This window comes from Lynx rufus, unplaced genomic scaffold (genome assembly GCF_022079265.1).
Source record: "Lynx rufus isolate CCGP_SWC_20201006 ecotype Redwood Valley unplaced genomic scaffold, mLynRuf1.p SCAF_8, whole genome shotgun sequence".
NCBI classification, from domain to species: Eukaryota; Metazoa; Chordata; class Mammalia; order Carnivora; family Felidae; genus Lynx; species Lynx rufus.
Genome location: NW_025814896.1, coordinates 27,725,779 through 27,747,021, shown reverse-complemented (window position 1 = coordinate 27,747,021; position 21,243 = coordinate 27,725,779). Strand labels below are relative to the sequence as shown.

At 39.9% G+C, this 21,243-nt stretch overlaps 1 protein-coding gene across 2 annotated transcripts in view; it reads left to right on the top strand.

Moving 5' to 3' along the window:
* CSNK2A1 (casein kinase 2 alpha 1) overlaps positions 1 to 21,243 on the top strand; it is a 53,866-nt gene that overhangs the window by 21,071 nt on the left and 11,552 nt on the right. The window contains exons 2-7 of one of the 2 annotated variants that reach the window (XM_047067892.1): positions 7,790 to 7,999; positions 10,004 to 10,115; positions 16,366 to 16,467; positions 16,981 to 17,031; positions 18,385 to 18,444; positions 19,928 to 20,011. In XM_047067892.1, the coding sequence (XP_046923848.1) occupies positions 7,899 to 7,999; positions 10,004 to 10,115; positions 16,366 to 16,467; positions 16,981 to 17,031; positions 18,385 to 18,444; positions 19,928 to 20,011 (510 nt within the window). In that variant the 5' untranslated portion in view covers positions 7,790 to 7,898. Of the gene's footprint in view, positions 1 to 7,789; positions 8,000 to 10,003; positions 10,116 to 16,365; positions 16,468 to 16,525; positions 16,768 to 16,980; positions 17,032 to 18,384; positions 18,445 to 19,927; positions 20,012 to 21,243 lie in introns of those variants that run through there. The other variant, XM_047067893.1, reaches the window with a different exon arrangement.

Below are 21,243 nucleotides of genomic sequence, written 5' to 3'. Positions count from 1 at the left end.
GAGCCATCAGCCCAGAGCCTGACGTGGGGCTCGAACTCACGGACCGTGAGATCGTGACCTGGCTGAAGTCGGACGCCCAACCGACTGCGCCACCCAGGCGCCCCTTATCTCATATTTCTATAAGCATAATCAACATGTTTTTTTTAATTTTTAAAAAAAAACTTTTTTTAATGTTTATTTTTGAGAGAGAGAACACGCAAACAAGATGGAGGCAGAGAATCTGAAGCAAGCTTTGTGTGTTCAGTGCAAAGCCTGATGTGGGGCTGAAACTCATCATCAAACCGTGAGATCATCAACGTGGTTGGTTTGAGTTTGATAAGATCAGAAGTCTCTGTATGTCTTTTCTCGGTTTTTTTCTGCCAGGTCTTACCCTTGTAGTCTTTTCCGTCAATACCTAGTTATCTTTGAGTACAGGCTGTGTATTCTATTTGAAAAATTATTTGTAGGAATCATTCGAGGCCTATAATAGCAAGGTGCTTTTTTTTCCCCCCACAGAGAGCTTGTTCATGTCAGGTATCTGGACATTACAGGTCCAGGAACCACCTGAAAACAATTTTTTTAATCTGATATTCCCTCCATAGAATTGTATTTCTTTCCTGGATCTTCCACTTCTCATTCACTCTCACCCTAAAGTTTTAATCCTCTGAAGTCAGCTTATTATGAAGGTCTCCTATTAGACTTCCACCCTTTGAGGGCCCTGTGCTCTGGTTCCTGTCAGAACAAAATTCTAATTTTCAGGGATCAACAAAGACCCTTTGGGCTTGCTTGCTTCTCTGGGTTCTCATTTTCTCTTCACTGTAGGCTATAATTGTTTATCTGTTTTATTTAAGAGAGAGAAAACAAGAATGTGTATATATGTGTGTGTGTGTGTGAGAGAGAGAGAGTGTTTTGTGTGTGTGTTTAATCCGTTCTCTTTAGCTGTTCTCAGTGGAAAGATTGACCCAAATAACCTAGCCCACCATTACTGAAGACGGGGAAATTACCTGCAAAAATCTGGGTTTCTTACTTTGAGAAGCTCCAATTACACTTTCGTGGATCTACACCCGCTAGCTCTTTATTTGTCCTTTCTAGGCATTTTGCTTTGTGACCTCTGTAGTAGAACTTATTTGTATGAGTGGAGAAAGGAAGAGAATGAGATCTGAACTGCAGTGGTTATGAGTTAATAATTTTTTGTTAAGACACACATAGTAATAGTCGAGTAGAGTGTTCTCTAGTGTTCTTCAAACCAGATATAAAAGGATTGCTGAGGGGTGCCTGGGTGGCTCAGTCAGTTGAGCATCCAACTCTTGATTTTGGCTCAGATCACTATCCCAGGGTCATGGAATCCAGCCCTGCGTTGGGCTGTGTTGGGCTCTGTGCTGAGTGTGGAGCTTAAGATTCATTTTCTCTCTCTCTCTCTCTCTCTCTCTTTCTTTCTCTCTCTCTCTCTCTCTGCCCTTCCCCCGCTCGCCCTCCCGCCCCCACCCCCACCCCCAGAATAAATTAAAAAAAAAAAAAAGGAATGCTGATCTGGTGTGCTTCTTATAGGGAATGACAAGGTATGCCAGCCTTTGGTAATTTTAGGGTATAACGTTACAGGTCGTTAAAATTCTTAGCTTGTTTAAAGTCTTGTGCTTTTCAATTTCTTGTTTTACTGTTTTTCATCTGAGTAATTTCTGTGCATCCTTCAAAACTAAGCTTAGATGTTATTTTTTCCCTGGCAGCTTTCCCCAGACTTTGAGGTACTCCATAAATATTTGAATGAATGACACTGGGTTGGTGGGTGACTTAAATTCCCTTCAATTCCTGCAGAGCATCTTAGACTTCATTCTTTCAAGCACTAATCGCTTGAGAGTATGATGGTCTGTTTTCTTTGTCAAGGGTAGAGATAGTTTCTCTTTATTCTCCAAGGCCTAGAGAAATAATCCCTTCCCAGCAATAGGCACACATTTCCTGATACATAATAATTGTTTAATAAATGCTTGCTGAGTGGACATTCTGCTCTTGATTTGAAAGGAAGAGAGAATGGGAAATTAAGGGGAACTATGGACATACGAAACAAGTAATTCCGATTGTATTAACTCCTGCTTTTTTGTGTTCATTTCATAGCCACTTTGAAAGGGGAAAAGGCAAGTTTCTATGACTGTTTGTCTTTGCTTCTCCAAGTCACAAGTATCTAGTTGTGTTCTTCCTGAGTTTGTTCCACAAATCATCTCTTTGCAGTGTATGCTGCCTGATTGCTAGGAAGAAGAGTTGATTCTCTGCAGCAGTGCTGAAAAGGTGTTGTTTTCCTTATACAACTGCTTTTCTTCTGAACAAGCATTCTTAAATCATGCAGTCAGTGCAATATAAGCACATTCCTCATTTTTTACCATAGAAATCTTTGCCGTCTAGATGATTATGAGATATTACTCATTCACTATGGCTTATCTAGGGTTGGGAGGGTTTATTTTGTTTTGTTTTTAAGATGGAGACCCTCATAAACATTAGTGTAAAACTGTATTGAAGTTTGAAAATGGACTTAACTTTTTAAATTTAAGGTTCCAGAATAATCTTTTCCAGTTCTGCTGGGAAATTTATTTATAAAAATACATTGGTACGATGATTAATCAGACATGCAGTTTTCTGGTTTGGGATCATTTACTAAGCCTCCAGTTTTCTTTTTAGTTGCCAGATTGAAAAACAGAAATCACATGGAGTAGAAGAGATTAGAAGGAGAGATTGAGGAAGGCGAGAGGAGTTTTTAATAGAAGTTAATTAGTTCTATATTCCATTTATGTTGATAAACCTATGATTTTGGCAGTACATGTTTTAGCCTCATAGTTTGATGGAGTTTTCATTGACTTGAATTTTATTAAAGAATAGGTCAAACAGAGCCATATAACTGGCTTTGGTTGTAGGTGTGGTCTGACTTTAATAGAGAAAATTTTACCAACAAGATAATTTTTCAGTTGATTAATTGGCTTCTGTTAGGCTAAGCATGAGCAAACAAAACATAGCCATGTATTCAGAGTCATTCTGAAGGCTTTTTAGTCCTATGAAATTGTTATCAGCTAAAATTACACCTCCTTTTATGCAATCATATGAGACAGTAAGGATGAAGTTAAGTCATTTAAAATGGAATTATTAAGAAAGTTAATACTTTTTCTTCAAGTCAGATTTTCTTAGGATATGCTTGTATTATGAACACTAGGTAGGACGATTGATCATCAGGATATCTAGGACTCAGGTACTTTCACCAACTTCTAAACAAGCTGTTGTAAAAATTGCTAACATCAAGTTTCTCCAATATTCTCTTAATTTTAACTGTGGCCCTGTTATGAACAGAGGAAACTATAATACTGAGAGAGAACGTGCATGCAAAGGGAACAGCAACTCAGGAACCCTTGAGTTCGTCTCCCAATTCTCCTAGCTTTGTACCAGATAGCCAGAGTAGGGCTACCCTACCTTTTGGAGGCAAATTTCATTTTCATTACATTTCATTTTTTGAAAAGAAACAGCCTTGATTTGGTCAACAAATAATATTTCATGAACACCCTACAAAATGCAGAGCCTTGAACTGGCTACTGTAAAGTCAAAAGATAAATCAGACATGCATCTTGACTTCAGAGAGCTAAGTGTCTAATAAGGAAGTTAAGGTTTTTTTGTTTGTTTGTAATGTTTGTTCATTTTTGAGAGAGAGAGAGCTCAAGTGAGGTAGGAGCAGAGAACGAGGGAGACACAGAATCTGAAGCAGGCTTCAGTCTCTGAGCTGTCAGCACAGAGCCCAACATGGGGCTCAAACCCACAAACTCTGAGATCATGACCTGAGCCAAAATCAGATGCTTAAACGACTGAGCCACCCAGGTGCCCCAAGGAAGTTAAGGTTTGAAGACTATTGTATATGAGATACAAAGTGACCAGTTCTATGGGAATGAAAACACTTGAACCTTGTAAGTCGGCCACCTTCGCTTTGAATCCCAACTCTCTCCTGGATATTTATGGCCAAGCTACTAAACTTAGGCTGTTTTCCTATCTGTAGATTAGGGAGAGAAATGCCTGCCTCATAGAATTGCTGGGAGGGTTAGATATTTAAAGCTGAGAGGCTCTTTTAGCTCCAGACTTGGAATATCTAATTGCTTGTTCAGTATCCTTTTTAATGTCTCCTCCATTTTAACCTTAAGTCCAAAACCTGATGAATGAGCTCTCTTCCAGAATGTTTTCTGTCTCCATAAATGGTATCAACAGAAATCTAAAAGTCACCTCCCACTTTTTACCCCATTATCTAGATGACCCTGAACTATTGATTTTACACCACGAATTTTGTTCCTCAAATTTGTGCACTTATCTCCATTGCTACCACAATTGGGCAAGCTTTCATCATTGCTCCTGCATAAGTCACTGTTAACAGTCTTCTTTCTCCCTAAATCTGTTCCTCTGCTTGTCCCACATCCAGCCAGAGTGAACTCTTCAAAATGTACACATGGGTCACTTTTCTGCTTAAAACTCAACAGTGAGGGGTGTGTCGGTGGCTTGGTCAGTTAAATGTCTGTCTCTTGATCTCAGCTTGGGTCTTGATCTTGGGGTCCTGAGTTCAGGCCCTGCATTGGGCATGAATGTAACCTACTTAAAAAACAACTCCTCAATGAGTTTCCATTATCCTTAGTTTGCAGATAAAATCTTAAAGGCATTTTTGTCTCACCCTTGTTCTTCCTTGCTTGTTATTCTATTTCCAAGGACTAGCAGGATGTTTTTTCATAGTTGATGCTCATATACTTAAGGGATGGACAAAGGAAGGAATGTATGAAAGAACCAATCAGTAATTGAGAAAATTAGGCTGTCCCTTTATTTCTTTCTTGTTAGGCTGTATATGAACATACATACATATTTACAGAGGTTGCAAGTGAAATACTATTTCTAATTAAAATGTTTATCTTTAATGAGCTCTCTTTCCTATCTTTTCACTTCCCCTCTTTATCCCCAGCCTGTCACTGATCTTCTGTCCCTCTTTGTGCCATTTTATTTATCTGAGGTTGCTGAGGTACAGTTCAAGGACTCTCTCTTTTCTTCTCCCTATATAGTTCATGAAAGCCAACCATTTGAAATTCCTGTGAATGACTGTCTTACTATAAACATTATTTGGTATGCATGATAGTAAAGTGAAGCACCTCTTCCCGGTGTTGCAAAACTGCAAGCAGTCCTCCCACTGGAGAATCAAGTCCACCGTTTCATTAATTAGGTCCCAACTGATGAGGCACAAAGCTGCAAGGGTCAAACAAGTACTTGAGAATCTCAGGAGTTTCATTAGTGAGTAGTCTTGCTCTCCTCTTAACAGAGAATGCCAAGGCCTTAAGAAAGCAGAGGAAGACTGGGTGATAAGACTGATAGATACATGGACTAGTAAATGGGAACTGGGGAATGTTTTCCACGTGACTCAGGTGATTTCCCAGAGAAAAAAATGAGGTCTCATTTTGTGATGTCATGTCCACCCATGATTGGCCCTCTGAGGCTGGGAGTTAACTATAGCTCCTGCAATTCTTGTATTTTTTTTTAAAGAAAACATGGTTAAATTGGTAAGTTTTATGTTATGTGTATTTTACCAGTTTTTATAAATCACGTTATTTCAACAAAAAACAAAAGTGGTACAAAGAACATCTGTATCCCCTTTACTCAGATTTACCTATTGTAATATTTTTTTTACACCATTTGCTTTGTTATGTGACTGTACTCTTGTGCACACATAATCTACCATCTAAATGTTTTTATCATTTGATTTCATAGTATTGTTTTTTTATACCATTTCTCCCGCTCCAGTACAGGATACAGTCTAGGGGTAGAACATTGTATATAGTCATGTCTCTTTAGCCTTCTTTTTTTTCTTTTATTGTATTGACATTTTTGAGGATATAGTGTATCCCCCCCTTTTTTTAAATTTTTTAAATATTTATTTTTGAGAAAGAGACAGAGTGCAAGCAGGGGTGGGGCAGAGAGAGAGGGAGACACAGAATCCGAAGCAGGCTCCAGGTTCTGAGCTGTCAGTACAGAGCCTGACATGGGGCTCAAACTCAAGAACCCATCTCATGAACTGTGAGATCATGACCTGAGCTGAGCTGAAGTAAGGTGCTTAACCCACTGAGCCACCCAAGTGTCCCTCCCCCCACCTTTGTAAAGTAGGCTTCACGTCCAGCATGGGGCTTGAACGCATGACCCTGAAATCAAGAGTCTGACCCTTTACCAACTGAGCCATCCAGGTGCCCCATTCCCTCACTGCCCCTTTTTAATAGAAGCTTCCTCATTTTCGGTTTGTCCAATGTTTCCTTGTAGTTAAGTTGAGGTTACACAACCTTAGCCAGAAACTTACATAAGTGATACGTTCTCAGGTTATAAAATCTGGAGACTCAATACATTTTTAATTAAATGCAGAGTAAAGGGGATCAGCAAATGCTGTAGGATTCTCTGAAAAGATAAATAGATTGGAATGGTCAGGGGAAGACATCACAGTTTACCTATTATGTAGACTTAGTTTACTGATTTGGTAGAAAGCGTGTTTCTAAAAGTTTACCACTTTTCCCTTTATGTCAAATTTTGCATTACTTCAGGTAACATATATTACTGTCTTCTACCAGTTTCTATTAAGTTTCCTCCTGTATTAAATAAATCAGGAGGAAATTATTTGTTTTTAAATTTAATGAAATCAAGTATGACTTTCAAATGGCACAATTTGAAGGATTAAGGATCTATAATTAAGGATCTACTGATTATTATGCAAGATTCCTGAATGATTTGGATTGTTACAAAAAGACATTGAACTTTGATGTATGTCTTTATTCCCTTCCTGGTTTCATAACCATTAGAGTCAGGCTAACTGTTGGTACTCCCGGCTTTGCCACTGTTCTATCTAGTCTTTTAGCACTCCTACTTGAGCTATGGAAAGCTACTCTTGCCAATGATTTCTGTGGAATGTATAAATGGTAGTAATGTTGATAGGTCTGTCCTCAATGCCATTTTTCCCTTCCAGGCTGTCTTATAAAGAGCATCCAAACTTTAGATGATGCAGAATAGAATTAGGGCCAGCATGGTTTTAAGTATGTTTCTTGTTTTTTGTTTTTGTTTTCTTTCTCTTTTTTTCTTTTTCTTTTACTTTCTGGGTAATAGGAAACACTGTGGTTGACACAGTTGGGATCTAGTCATTGGTTAATAGGTAGAAGAGTCAGAGGTATATATTTTTTTTATTTTAGCTTGTTGTATTTTTTATTTTTCTTTTAATTTACATCCAAATTAGCATATAGTGCCACAATGATTTCAGGCGTAGATTCCTTAGTGCCCCTTAACCATTTAGCCCATCCCCCCTCCCACAACCCCTCCCGTAACCCTCAGTTTGTTCTCCAGATTTATGAGTCTCTTCTGTTTTGTCCCCCTCTCTTTTTCTATATTATTTTTGTGTGTGTGTGTGTGTGTGTGTACACACACATACACATATATACCACATCTTCTTTATCCGTTCATCCATCGATGGACATTTGGGCTCTTTCCATACTTTGGCTATTGTTGATAATGCTACTATAAACATCGGGGTGCACGTGTCCCTTCGAAACAGCACACCTACATCCCATGGATAAATGCCTAGTAGTGCAATTGCTGGGTCGTAGGGTAGTTCTATTTTTAGTGTTTTGAGGAACCACCATACTGTTTTCCAGAATGGCTGCACCAGCTTGCTTTCCCAGAGTCAGAGGTATATTTGAGGCCATTATTATAAGATGTTTTTTTTTTTTTTCTTCACACGTGCTTTTTAAAAATAATTCCTTGGACTTTATGCATTTTGTGTTTGCAGTTTGAAGAAAACAGGTCTGAAACAAGGTCATACCCCCAGCTGCTTCTGAACACATTGACTGCCAGATCTCCAAACATCAAGTCCACCTTCATTCGCCAACCTGTCTGACATGTCGGGACCCGTGCCAAGCAGGGCCAGAGTTTACACAGATGTTAATACGCACAGACCCCGAGAGTACTGGGATTATGAGTCACATGTGGTGGAGTGGGGGTAATTATTTCCTCTTACTTCACTGTCCTCACTCATAGGGTTGATTCTTGTGTACTTGTTGAGTAATTTGTGTTAGGAATCCTTCCTGACTGCATTTATAAACCTCAAGATTAAAACCTGATTTGTGTTTTCTTCTGCAGTGAAGAAGCAACGTATTGCTTTGGCAAATTAACAGTTTTGTTGGGCTTACCATTTAAAAATTACTTCTGTCTCTTATTCTTTCCTTGGACTTACATATTCTGGATAAAAGGCTGGTAACAAAGAGTTACATGTCAGCTTGTCTCACCTAAGGGCTTTGTAGTTAGGTGAGAATTAATACTTGAGAGATTTTAAAACCATACTCTTATGTAAAGTATTTTTGAGGTCAGAGAATGTTGTCCCATGATGATACTGAAGGATGAAACAGTTCTCCAGAAAGATGTCCTCTTTCTGATAGAAACAAAATTAAACCCTTATCAGCGTTTACTCTTACCATGAAGCAAGCCATGAGTAACGTGGATTTAAGCCCCAATTCCATTTTGAACAGTTGCAGTCTACCTCCGTAGTTGTGTTTGCCCCTATTCTCTCTGCAGTCTCATTTGGATGTTTGTATCTCTTGTCCCAACATGTAGGTATTTAATTGATCAGGTCATACTAACTGTGATAAAAGCATTTTGACATCCAGTGCAAAAGAAAGCAATTTGGAAATGCATAAAGCAGTAGCTCCCACATGCTACATTTTATATCTATTCACATGTGATGTATATAACCTGTAAGTGGTTAAAGATAGTCTCCCAATATTGACATAAGGGGGTATGTAATCCTGATTGGGCCATGATTCTTAACAGTAAATGCATTGCCTGTGCACAAGGAGTTACAGTGTGCTTCATAGATAACCATCAAGAACCAGTGGTACAATATCAATAAATGTTGTTATTGATAACCTAACAATTCCTCACTTGTCACAGGCTTCAAATTCTAGGAATACTTGTGTTTTGCTAACAAAATTTGAACCACTGTCTTTGAATTGAGTGCTTTGCACTTAGTTCTGCTTAAATAGCACTAAACAGCCCTTCCGAGGTTTGGCATGGCACTCTTGGCTCACATGCATTTGTTTTCTGTGTCTGCCACGGGAGAACTCCACCAGAATTAAGAGCCTCCTCCCCCAGACCTGCCTTAATACAGTGTCCCTTGTCCTTAGTACCATCTGCCTTGTCTGTTCATTTCACTTTCTTTTTGGCTGCTTGAGGACAATGGATGGCTAATTTGTTACATGTTGGATTTTCAGTGCCCCCAGCAGGAGTAAATGGAATTTTGACTTACTCTTTAAAGCAAAGTCATCTAAATTGTAATCAGAGGCAGGGATAAAATGTTGGCATTTCCCTTATTTTTTTACCTCTGATGTTGCTAATGGTCATGGAATATGGGTAAAAATAGAGGAAGGGGCCCCTAACTATGCTCCATGATCTGTAGTGTGATTTGCAAACTTTTTACATGGACTGTCCTCAGAGTTTGCCTTGGAGGGCAAATGGGAAGTCAAGCCTATATGTTTGAAAGCCACTTACCTGCAAAAAGGTCCATGAAAAATCTGCTTCTAATGTGTGGCTGAATTGAAATATTCTTACAACATGAATTGACTTCCTGCTAGGTGCCAACACCGGGCCAGGCACGAGAGGACAGAGATATATAAAAATTATCCTCCAAGGGAAAGCTGTCTGTTGTTGGATATAAACACATAACAAACCCTAATATAAGGTAGCTATGTGTGGCATGCCAGTAGAAATGTAAACAGTGTGTGATTTGAAAGAATAATTGAAAGGCTTAAACTTTTCTAATTCTAGGATTTAGAACACACATTTTTAATTAATGGCCCGATTTTTAAAATACAGAGAAACCAATTTGGGAATTATTTGAAATGCCTTTTATTTCTTTTACTCCTACTGGTAGTAGAGTTTTTAAAGTTAATTAGTGCCTTATAGTTTGAACTTTTAAAATCGTTGTGACTTTGACTTTTTTTGTTCACAGTAATCAAGATGACTACCAACTCGTTCGAAAATTAGGCCGGGGTAAATACAGTGAAGTATTTGAAGCCATCAACATCACAAATAATGAAAAAGTTGTTGTTAAAATTCTCAAGGTGAGTATAAGAAGAAAGAGATTATAATTTCAGAAGTACTTGGGATTTAGATTTTTAAGTAATAATGATACTTTTTTTTAAAGTAGCGTTTGAAAAGTTTTTTGTAATGCTTTAACACTTTTGTACTGTATTCTCTGAAGTTGATAGATGAGGTTATCTGTTGTTGTTGTGAAAGAGGGCTCAAGTGAGCAAGAGGCAGAGAGGGAGAGAAAGAAGTGGGGCTCTCCCGAAGCGGGATTCGAACTCACTAGCTGTGAGATCATGACCTGACCTGAAGTCAGGTGCTTAACCAACTGAGCCACCCAGGCGCCCAGAAGAGGTTGTCTTTATTTGACAGGTCAGGAAATTGAAGCAAAAGAAGCAATTTGGCTCAAGTCATACAGCTCAGCGAGTTTGTGGCAGAGGAAGGGAGTAAAGGTTCAATCTTCTCTCTCCTACATCTTGCCTAATACTGATTTCCTATATTTTCAGTTATATTCCATCCTTTTGTTTTCAATAAGTTGTTACCTTTTCTGTGTGAGGAAAAGGAGTCCAAACGCAGGCCTTTAAATGGCAGGCAGTTGCCATCTGTGCAGCTAGTGTGATGTAAGTGCCTGCGACGGGTACTGCTGTGTGTGCTCTAGCTCCGGCTGGTAATTACTTCGCAGTAGTGCAGGTCCAGTGTTGCTTGATACGCTTCTCCAAAAAGAAAGTAAAAATTTGTATTTATATATGAATTCCCCTGATTTTTAAATGTTGGCTCAAGAGTTTTTTTTTTTTTTTTAAATTTTTTTTTTTTCAACGTTTATTTATTTTTGGGACAGAGAGAGACAGAGCATGAACGGGGGAGGGGCAGAGAGAGAGGGAGACACAGAATGGGAAACAGGCTCCAGGCTCTGAGCCATCAGCCCAGAGCCCGACGCGGGGCTCGAACTCACGGACCGCGAGATCGTGACCTGGCTGAAGTCGGACGCTTAACCGACTGCGCCACCCAGGCGCCCCTCAAGAGTTTTTAAAAACACTACAGGAGTGCCTGGGTGGCTCAGTCGGTTAAGCATCTGACTCTTGATATTGGCTCAGGTCATGATCTCTTGGTCCGTGAGGTCGAGCTGACAGCACTGAGCCTGCTCGTTATTCTCTCTCTCCCTCTCTCTGCCCCTCCCCCACTTGCTCTTTTCCATTCTAAAATAAATATATAAACAAATACATATATACACACACTGTGTAGGCCAGGTTTGGCCAGTGGGCTACCCACATGCAACTTGGAAGTTACTTACGACTGTACTGTGCACTGTCATATGCCAGGAACTTAGCATATAGTTCCTTGCTATAGGAACTTTCCCATATTTGATACTGAGAAGCAAAGGTTCCCAGACTTCATCAATTTATAGCCACCCATATTGTGTCAGTAACTTTTAAGTAGTTAAGTCCAAAAAACAAAAAAATGTTTAACTTGGGTGCCATTTCAAATGTTATACACTGGGGCACCTGGATGGTTCAGTCATTTAAGTGTCCACCTCTTGATTTCGGCTCAGGTTATGGTTTCACAGTTCATGAGATCAAGCCCCAAGTTAGGCTCTGCACTGACAGCACAGAGCCTGCTTGGGATTCTCTCCCTCTCTCTCACTCGAGCACATATGCACACCCTGGCTCGCTCGCTCGCTCTCTCTGTAAGTAAATAAATAACTTTATAAAAATTTTAAAAACTAAACTGTTATACACAGAAATTGAAAGAAAATATAACTTATTTTATGCTTATATGACCATAATTGATGAGCTTTGGGATATATACATCTGTTGATCACTGCACAGCTTCTCGAATGTTGGAATCATTTGGACACTAATAGACTCATTTCCTTTTCAACATTGGTTTTTGTGTAGTACTTACTTTTTGTCACAGGAAGGGTTGAAAACCCAGCTTTGCAAAAATACACCATCAAAAGGAATGTAGTGCAATCTAATGTTGAAACTAAGAACAACCTCAGGTTGGTAGTATACTCCTTCCCTGGCGGATTTGGATATTAATTGATATTTCCCTCAAAACTTAAAAATCTCACAGAACCCCTATGAATTTGTGGGGGATGCCTTGGCATACCTTTTGGGAACCGGAAAGTTTATCTGTCTTATGTCACATGTAGGAACAGAACTAAGCCCGAAATTAGAACATGTGGATTCTAACCCAAACTCTAAAAGTAATTAACCTTGGTAATCCTTTTAACCTAAGATGTTTTGTTCATCTGTGCAAATGAGATAATCTTGCTTTCTCTGTCTTTCTCAGTTGTTATGGGGATCAAATAAAAAATTATATAGAGGGTACTTGGGTGGCTCAGTAGGTTAAGTGTCCAACTCTTGGTTTTGGCTCAGGTCATGATCTCATGGTTTGTGCGTTTGAGCCCCGCATTGAGCTCTGCTGACAGTGCGGAGTCTGCTTGGGATTCTCTCTTCCCCTGTCTCTCTGCCCCTCCCCCCGTCTCAAAAATAAATAAGTAAACTTAAAAAAAAATTTGTATATAGAAATATACTTTAGAGGTTGAAATTCTGTGTAAATTGTAGGATGATACGTATGTGGAAAGGGATATGGTAAAATAAAGTGAGGTGTTATCTAGTGTCATAAAAGGCACAAATAGTTGGTCTCACAGTTCAGAAGAAGCTGGTGGTTAGGGAAAGCTCCCAGGAGCTGTTTTCAGGCTCTGAATGGGGGGAGGATTTGGATAGGTATGGGTGGGAGTAGAGAAGGGAAGAATCCACAAGATAAGAAAAGAGGAAGAAATAAGTGAGAGAAATGTTTCCTGTGGAAGATGTTGAGTGACCATGCATGGAAGGTGAACTTGGAAAGGAAAGTTAAATTGGTGGTCAGCTGGAAAAGATAATCTCTGCATTTCCTTCAAGTCTTAAAAGGTAGCTCAGTAGGTTGGGCTTCAGACTCTTAATTTCCGCCAAGGCCATGATCTCACGGTCTTGGGATTGAGCCCTGCCTCAGGCTCTGTGGAGCCTGCTTGGGATTCTCTCTCTCCCTTTGCCTCTCCTTCTGCCTCCTCCTCTGCTCCTGTGCATGCTCTCGTTCTTTCTTTAAAAAAAAAGAAAAAAGAAAAAGGTAACGTGATTTTTCTCTCTTCTAGGTTGTTGGGAGTCATTGATGATTTTGAGTGAAGGGCGGTTTGGAAAGATTTTTTTTTTTTTTTTGTACTCCAGTCTTTTCCTAACTGTACTGTATATTTCACTGTAATTATATAGAAAGATGGTTGTAAATATAGATGAAGTTCGTTCATAAACTCTATTTAAAATTTTGATCTACCTATTTATTAAGACAAAATAGTTGCATTGATCACATTAAATTAGAGTTTAAGTCACCTGCCTGGTCTATCACAAACCAGCTTTGTAAGTTCACAGATTTTAAGGATTCTGTAGGAAAAAAATTTCATTAACCAGTAGCCTTAGCTATAAGTTTAGCTATAAGCCTTAGCTATAGCTGGCAGTTGGGAAATAGTGATTTAGTGGAAAACAGGTGATAGATTGATGGGTTAGTCCCTGGAAAGTAGATCTCCCAGATACTCTAGCAGATCACAAAGATCTGGTAGTTGAAGCAAAAAGAGGAAACTTCGGATCAGCTTGCTTCCCAGTCAGTGTACTGAGTTCTAACAGAAGCAAGGCTAAAAGCTGTGGATTGAATTAAATGTAGACCATGAGAGTCTCTATTAGTAACAGTTTCCATATATTGTCTACTTTGCATTGGGCCCTATTCTGTCTGTGATATTTACATTACAACAGTTCTACAAGGCAAGTTATAAATTCAGATACGTTTGGGGTGCCTGGGTGGCTCAGTTGGTTAAGCATCCTACTTTGGCTTAGGTCGTGATCTCTAGGTTCGTGGGTTCGAGCCCCATGTGGGGCTCTGTGCTGACAGCTCGGAGCCTAGAACCAGCTTCAGATCTGTGTGTGTGTGTGTGTGTGTGTGTGTGTGTGTGTGTGTGTGTGTCTGCCCCTCCCCTGCTTGCACTCTGTCTCTCTCTCTCAAGAAGTAAATAAACATTAAAAAAAAAAAAAAATTTCAGATACATTTAAGTGCTTTTCCCAAAGCTGCATAACTACAAAGCTGGATTTTGAGGATGGTCTGTTTCCAAGACTTGCTTGTTTCTGTAGCTCCTGCTTGGAACTTAAGACAAGGTTAATTTACAGTATGGTTTGGTAGTTCCTAGACCTGGATTATCAACCTAGGAAGTATCTAAGAATAGCTCTCTAACTCCATTCTCAAGATTCTGATTCAGCAGATCTAAGTGGGACCTGGGAATCTGTATATTTAAGAACACAGGTAACTATTAGGGACACCTGGGTGGCTCAGTCAGTTAAACGTCTGACTCTTGGGGCGCCTGGGTGGCTTGGTCGGTTAAGCGTCCGACGTTGGCTCAGGTCATGATCTCATGGTTCGTGGGTTCGAGCCCCGCGTCGGGCTGTGTGCTGACAGCTCAGAGCCTGGAGCCTGTTTCAGATTCTGTGTCTCCCTCTCTCTCTGCCCCTCCCCTGTTCATGCTCTGTCTCTCTCTGTCTCAAAAATAAATAAACGTTAAAAAAAAAAAAAAAGTCTGACTCTTGATTTCGTCTCAGGTCACAATCTCCCCATTTGTGAGTTCGAGGCCCGTAATGGGCTCTGTGCTGGCAGTGCGGGGTCTCCTTGGGATTCTTTCTCCCTCTCTTTCCATCTCTCCTCTTCTTGCTCTCTTTCTCTCAAACTTAAAAAAAATCCAGGTGACTGTTGATCATGAAGTTTGGTAACCACTGATCTTGTTGATGAAGAGACAAAACATACTTAAAACAATTTCTAAGAATTCTATGCAGAATATCAATAGTCGGAGGTGACTGATGCCCTGCGAAAAACCTCGTGGTCCAGTGTAGCAGATACGGGTCACGTGTGGCTTTTGAGCATTTGAAATGTGGCTAGTACAAATGGAGATATGCTGTGAGGATAAAATATAATTGATTCCAGAGGCTTAGCACAAAAAAAAAATAAATTATTTATTGGAATTTTTATGTTGATTTACAGGTTGAAATGATAAGATTTTGGATATATTTTGTTAAATATATTAAAATTAACGTGGTCTGTTTCTTTTTACTTTTTTAATGTGGGTACTAGAACATTTAAAATACACATGTGGCTTGTATTGTATTCCTTTTGGACTATCACTGTTTTAGACTATTTAGAAGGAAGGCTTTGTGGAGGAAGTGCAGTTGGACCAAAGCCCTCCCCAGAAAAATGAAAAGGATTTCTGTACGGGAACCGATGTAGAAGTGATGGGTGAGGACAAAGGCACATGGGAGATATACTCAAGGGACTCTGCCGAGTGGTCTTTTTTAAATGGACGCAGCAGCTCATTTATAGGAATATGGGTGATAATGCTAGGCAGATATTATGGGTTGTGTCCCAGCCATATTCTGAGATATGTGCTCTTGATCATTTTTACCCATAATGAAAGGCTTACAGAACTTAGGTAATTTGCCCCTAGTCACACAGCCAGCAACGAATGTAAGATTCACGTTACGTAGTTTGATTCCAAGTCCCACATTTAACCACAAAGTTATGCTGCACAAAAATGATTTGGTCATCCTTGCTGTTGGTCCTGACTTCCCCTCTGTAGGGTGGGGGAAGTCGATAGACTTAAAGGAAGGAATGGAAAGAGCCCATGTTTCATCCTAATTGTCAGAGACTTTTACAGGCTATGTCTTAGTATTACTAACAACTTACAGTCCTAGTTTGTATAGTTTTAAAAAGTTAACATGCGGGGCGCCTGGGTGGTTCGGTTGGTTGAGCGACCGACTTCGGCTCAGGTCATGGTTTCACAGTTTGTGAGTTCGAGCCCCGCGTCAGGCTCTGTGCTGACAGAGCCTGAAACCTGCTTCAGATTCTGTGTCTCCCTCTCTCTCTGCCCCTTCCCCGCTCACACTGTGTCTCTCTCTCAAAATAAAATAAAAACATTAAAAAAAAAAATTTTTTTTAAAATTTAAAAAAATAAAAAGTTAACATGCTATGATTGATGATGAATTAAATGCTAGTTCTGCAGAGGTTTGCTCTCTGGGATGAACTCTTTTTTCTTTCAACTCAACATTTGCTGAGTCCCTGCAGAATCCCTGGCACAGGGCTAGGAGAAGGGGATTCAGAGAGGAGATGGACACATATCCTTTCCTTCAAAGAGCTCATAAATAGCCATTTATGTATTACATTTATTTACATGTTGAAATACTCTGAAATAATTTCACTGATGTACTTTTACCCTTTCAGCCAGTAAAGAAGAAGAAAATCAAGCGTGAAATAAAGATTTTGGAGAATTTACGAGGCGGTCCCAATATCATCACACTGGCAGACATTGTAAAAGACCCTGTGGTGAGTATGGTAGGCGCTGGCAAGGCCCACCAGGGCTGAGGTGGTGTTTGACCTGGAGCACAACTGGCCTCTTTATTTTCCCCCTCTACCGTTAAGTCCTGCTTTAAAAGTGCTTAATCAGTTATACCATTTAACTAGCTTGGGTCTTTCTTTCAAAGAGACCTCCACCCACAGACTATTTCTTATTCTTCTAGGCTAAGAGACTGATAGCACTGGAAACTGAAATGTGTTAATCCATTTTGCAAACTCAGGTCCGATGCCGATGGGCGATGGGCGCATTGTCGGGCTGCCTAGAGCCTGGTGAGACTTCAGCTCCATGTCTTCTGTTTGAAATCCATCCCAAAAATGACCTAAGTGTGGTGGTGATCAGAGTGGGGAGGGCTCGTAGCAATAGAGGGTTTCCTACTACTGAGGCAAGGACTACCAAATTCACCACGTAGTATCTGCGAACATTGTGCCTGCTAAAGCTGCCAGGGCTATTGCTAATGTGTGTTTTCTTTTTCTTTCCCCTAGTCACGAACCCCTGCCTTGGTTTTTGAACACGTAAACAACACAGACTTCAAGGTATAATATATAACCAACCATTTCAAGGTGTTGGGTTTTTAGACCACATAGAAAGCCTTTTAGCAATGTTACTATTAGAAGAGCTTCCTTCTAACATGCTTAAAAAGAGCTTTTCATCCTTACTTAAGATAGAGAATTTATCCTTATTTTAAGATAGAGAAACTCACATAGAAGCAATGTCTGCTTTCCACATCTTGGTATTTCACTCTTTTGTTTGTTTTGTGCTCTTTTTAATTACCAATACATTTACTTCTCACCACCTTTACCATTCATTTGACAGTTTCTACAGATGTCAAACCTAATAAAAGCCACAGCACGTGTTCAGTCAGGATCTGGCTGTAGGGCATTTCACGTTAAAACAACTGTATTCAAGAAGGCATACATTGTGTGTGTACAAGCAAGGACTGCTTATACCTTGGGATCCCTCAGAAATTCTGGGCTATAGATCTTAAAAAGGGGGTGGGTAGAGAAGCATGGTACAAACTCTGGTATAATACAGACCTCTACAACAGATCTCTGACTTCCAGCCCATCTGGTATCCTCCTTATTTCAAACAGTTCTCAATTCGAGTACAGCAGAGGAATGTGGGCACTCTCTTGGGTTACAAGCTGTAAAGGTACTTGACTTGCCTTTTCACAGTCCTGTAGTAAGAATGTTATGTATCAGTAAATGGGTGAATCCTGTGAACCCTTTGCTGGGAGGATGAAAAAAAGGAAAGTAAGTATTTTAGAAGCAGAATGATAACTTCAAGGAAAACTGTCAGGATATCACTAACAGCTGAATGATACATAGATTTAAAAAAAAAAATCTGCAGCTTCTTGGAACCTGGAAAGGATACACAACAGTTCAGAGTTTACTTTCAACTTGGGATGGGAATAGTTCTGTCAAATTGACAGATTTGGCGGGAAGCCATCTTGCATACCAGCTGGTGACCCATAGTGCCTATATAACTCTATACATCAAAGGTGGGTTAGTTCCCTACTAAGGAAGGTGTGTATTTGCCAAAATTCCTTATATTGGAAGGTCTGGAGATAAATGCAAAGCAGACTAAACTTCAAATGTATGGTATCAGTGCATGTTGCATATGTAAATTGGTACGTTCCCAACAGTGGGTTATAGCTTAAGCAATACAAGTTTAACTAAGTCTTCGCTTTTGCATATAGAGTTAAATACCCAAAGTATCTCTTTTAAAAAGTAAGTTTCTGTTGGAGAAGTAGAGACTGATGAACAGACACATCCCGGAACTGTAGCAAACGAGCCAAGTCTTGGTTTGAATTACTACAAACAAAGATGAGAAATTGCCTTCCTATCAGCATTATTTCACGGCTTATATGTTGCATTTGTCTTTAACAGCAATTGTACCAGACGTTAACAGACTATGATATTCGATTTTACATGTATGAGATTCTGAAGGTAAGGGAACCTGGGATACTAAATATCTTTAGTTTGCTCTTCCTTTTGTTAAATGGTCCAGTTAACTGTGGAGAAGCCAGTGAATTAACTTTGGAAAGTATGTTGAAAGAAGGGGCCTCTTCATGTAAGTGTTTAGTTAGTTAATAGCATCAGAACCCTGTGCTAATGTAAGCATTACGGAATAGAGTCTAGTAGGAATGTAATTTAGAATGCTTTGGAAATGGTATTTGGAAGTGAGCTGGGGCCCCTTTAAAAAATACTTGTAATCTCCATCGTACTCCTATGAAAGTTACAATTAGATTGTCAAAACTCAACAAAAATAACTTCTGATACGCTGGCTTGTGGTATACTTTATTTTACTTAAAATTCTACAAGTAAAACAGTAAACTCCAACTCAGCCCCCAAAGGGTCATCGTCCTAAGGATTATGTAAATCTCTGCTCAAAGATTGCTGATTTAGAGTGGACTTTGATTTCTAACATGAGATCACCAATTGTCTTGCTCCTAGTAAGCATTAAGATCATCTCTATAGATGAGAAAATTGTGAAGAGGTGGCTAAAGATTCTTACTAAATGAGGGTTGCTATAAAGCCTGCATTTGAATTTTAGTAGCACCCTAAAGAGGCTATCCCAACAGAGATATTTGATCTCTCCATTGGCTCCTGCAGTATTGTGACAAGCGTGACTTCACAAAGTTAAAGGATATACTTGTCTAGCCCTGGAAACCATAGGAACCGAAGTTGCCCTTCAGGAAGGACAAGAACTTAGCCAATGACATCAGCTGGCTTAAAGGCTGGGATTAGCAAACCCCAAAGGTTATGCTACTCAGTTCACCTTAGTTTGAGATTGGACATGGTTTTCAAATCAGATTTGATGTAATAAATCAGGTACAGGACAAACAATAAAATTTTTGGCTTTGTGGGCCATAGGTTCTTTCTCACACTATCCCTGTGGTAACACAAAAGCAGCTAGGATGATACGTAAACAAATTGGTGTGGCTGTGTTCCAATAAAACATTCACGAAAAGAGGCAGCAGGCCGTATTTGGTCCATGGGCTGTGATTTGCCAACCTCTGTTGTGTGCTCTTAGCTGCTAGAAGATTATTGTTCTTTGAATGAGAGGTTTGTAGAACAGACCGGTTTTCTTGTTTTGAGGGGCCTGTGTTTCTGAAAATGATCCAGCCTTTGGGTAAGGGGGAGATACTGGAAGTGTTGCAATTGGTATATACTTTCGGTGTTTTTCAGCAGAAAGGATGTTGAACCAACAGTGTAGGGACAGAACTTGAAGTTCAGAGGCTATGAGTTTTCTTGACTATGGGATCTTGGGGAAGTCTCTGAAGAAGAGCTGTGGGAGTGATTGTCCTGTTCTTGACTCACAGGGGTTTTGTGAGGCTACAAGAAAACCTCTGGTGAAAAAAGTAGAAGACTTTAAGAAAGTCACTCTTAAGCAGGCTAACTCTTTCTTTCTTATCTGTTCCTCCTACAGGCCCTGGATTATTGTCACAGCATGGGAATTATGCACAGAGATGTGAAGCCCCATAATGTCATGATTGATCACGAGCACAGAAAGGTAAAGCGATAGACCAACAAGTCTTATTTATCAATATGATAGAGTTTAGGCACTTGATAAATGTTTGGTAGATGAATGAACTCATTAACAAATCATAATGTTGAAACCACTATCATATTCCTAAGAATACTATCAAGAAGAAAATAGATTTGGGGCGCCTTCGCTGAGTCAGTAGGTGGAGCATGCAGTTCTTGATCTCAGGGTCGTGAGTTCAAACCCCATGTTGGGTGTAGAGATTACTTTTAAAAAAGGAGGGGGACGCCTGGGTGGCTCAGTCGGTTAAGCGTCCGACTTTGGCTTAGGTCGTAATCTCATGGTTCATGGTTTTGGTCCTCTCCTGGGGCTGTGTGCTGACAGCTCAGAGCCTGGAGCCTGCTTTGGATTCTGTGTCTCCCCCTCTCTCTGACCCTCCCCAGCTTGCACTCTGTCTTTCTATGTCTCAAAAAGAAATAAACATTAGAAAAACAACAACAGATTAGTGGGCAAAACATTAACTTTGGGCAGGGAAGCTGGCTTCTAGTTTCATTTATTAAATAATTAATCTCTTGGGAAACTCATTTACCTCCTTTTTCTTTTATAATGGGTATAATAATAATTGCTCTGCATGCCACTAGGCTATTATGAGAGTTAAGTATACACGGCTGTGACATAGATAAAATATTCAGAAAATGCTGCTGCTTATTAGCGAGTGTCATGAGGCCCCCGAACTTTACAAATGCTTTTAATGAGAGCTGCACTGACCACATGACTTTATAATCAGTTTCTTAAGGTGACCAAGCTCACCTTTTATAGGCAGTAATAGCTATCTGTTGTGTACTTTGGGGACATAGTTGATTTATTCATTCAACTAATATCCATTTAGACTCACACTGTTTAATAAGTATTGTTCTAGAGGCTGGGGATATATGTGTGAGACAAATAGACAAAAAAATTCTTGTCCGTAGGGAGCTTGCATTTGCAGGAGGCTGGGGGGATAGAAAGTTAATAGTGATGTTCCTGGAAGAGGGGCACCTGGGTGGCCCAGGCGGTGCTGACTTTGGCTCAGGTCATAATCTCACAGTTTAGTTCATGAGTTCGAGCCCTGCATCAGGCTCACTACTTGTCAGCGTAGAAACCGCTTCGGATCCTCTGTTTCCTCTGATCCTCTCTCTGCCCCTCCCCTGCTGATGGTCTCTGTGGTGATGTGGAAGAGAAATCATAAATAGGGAATCGTAAAGGGTGTTAGGGTTTTA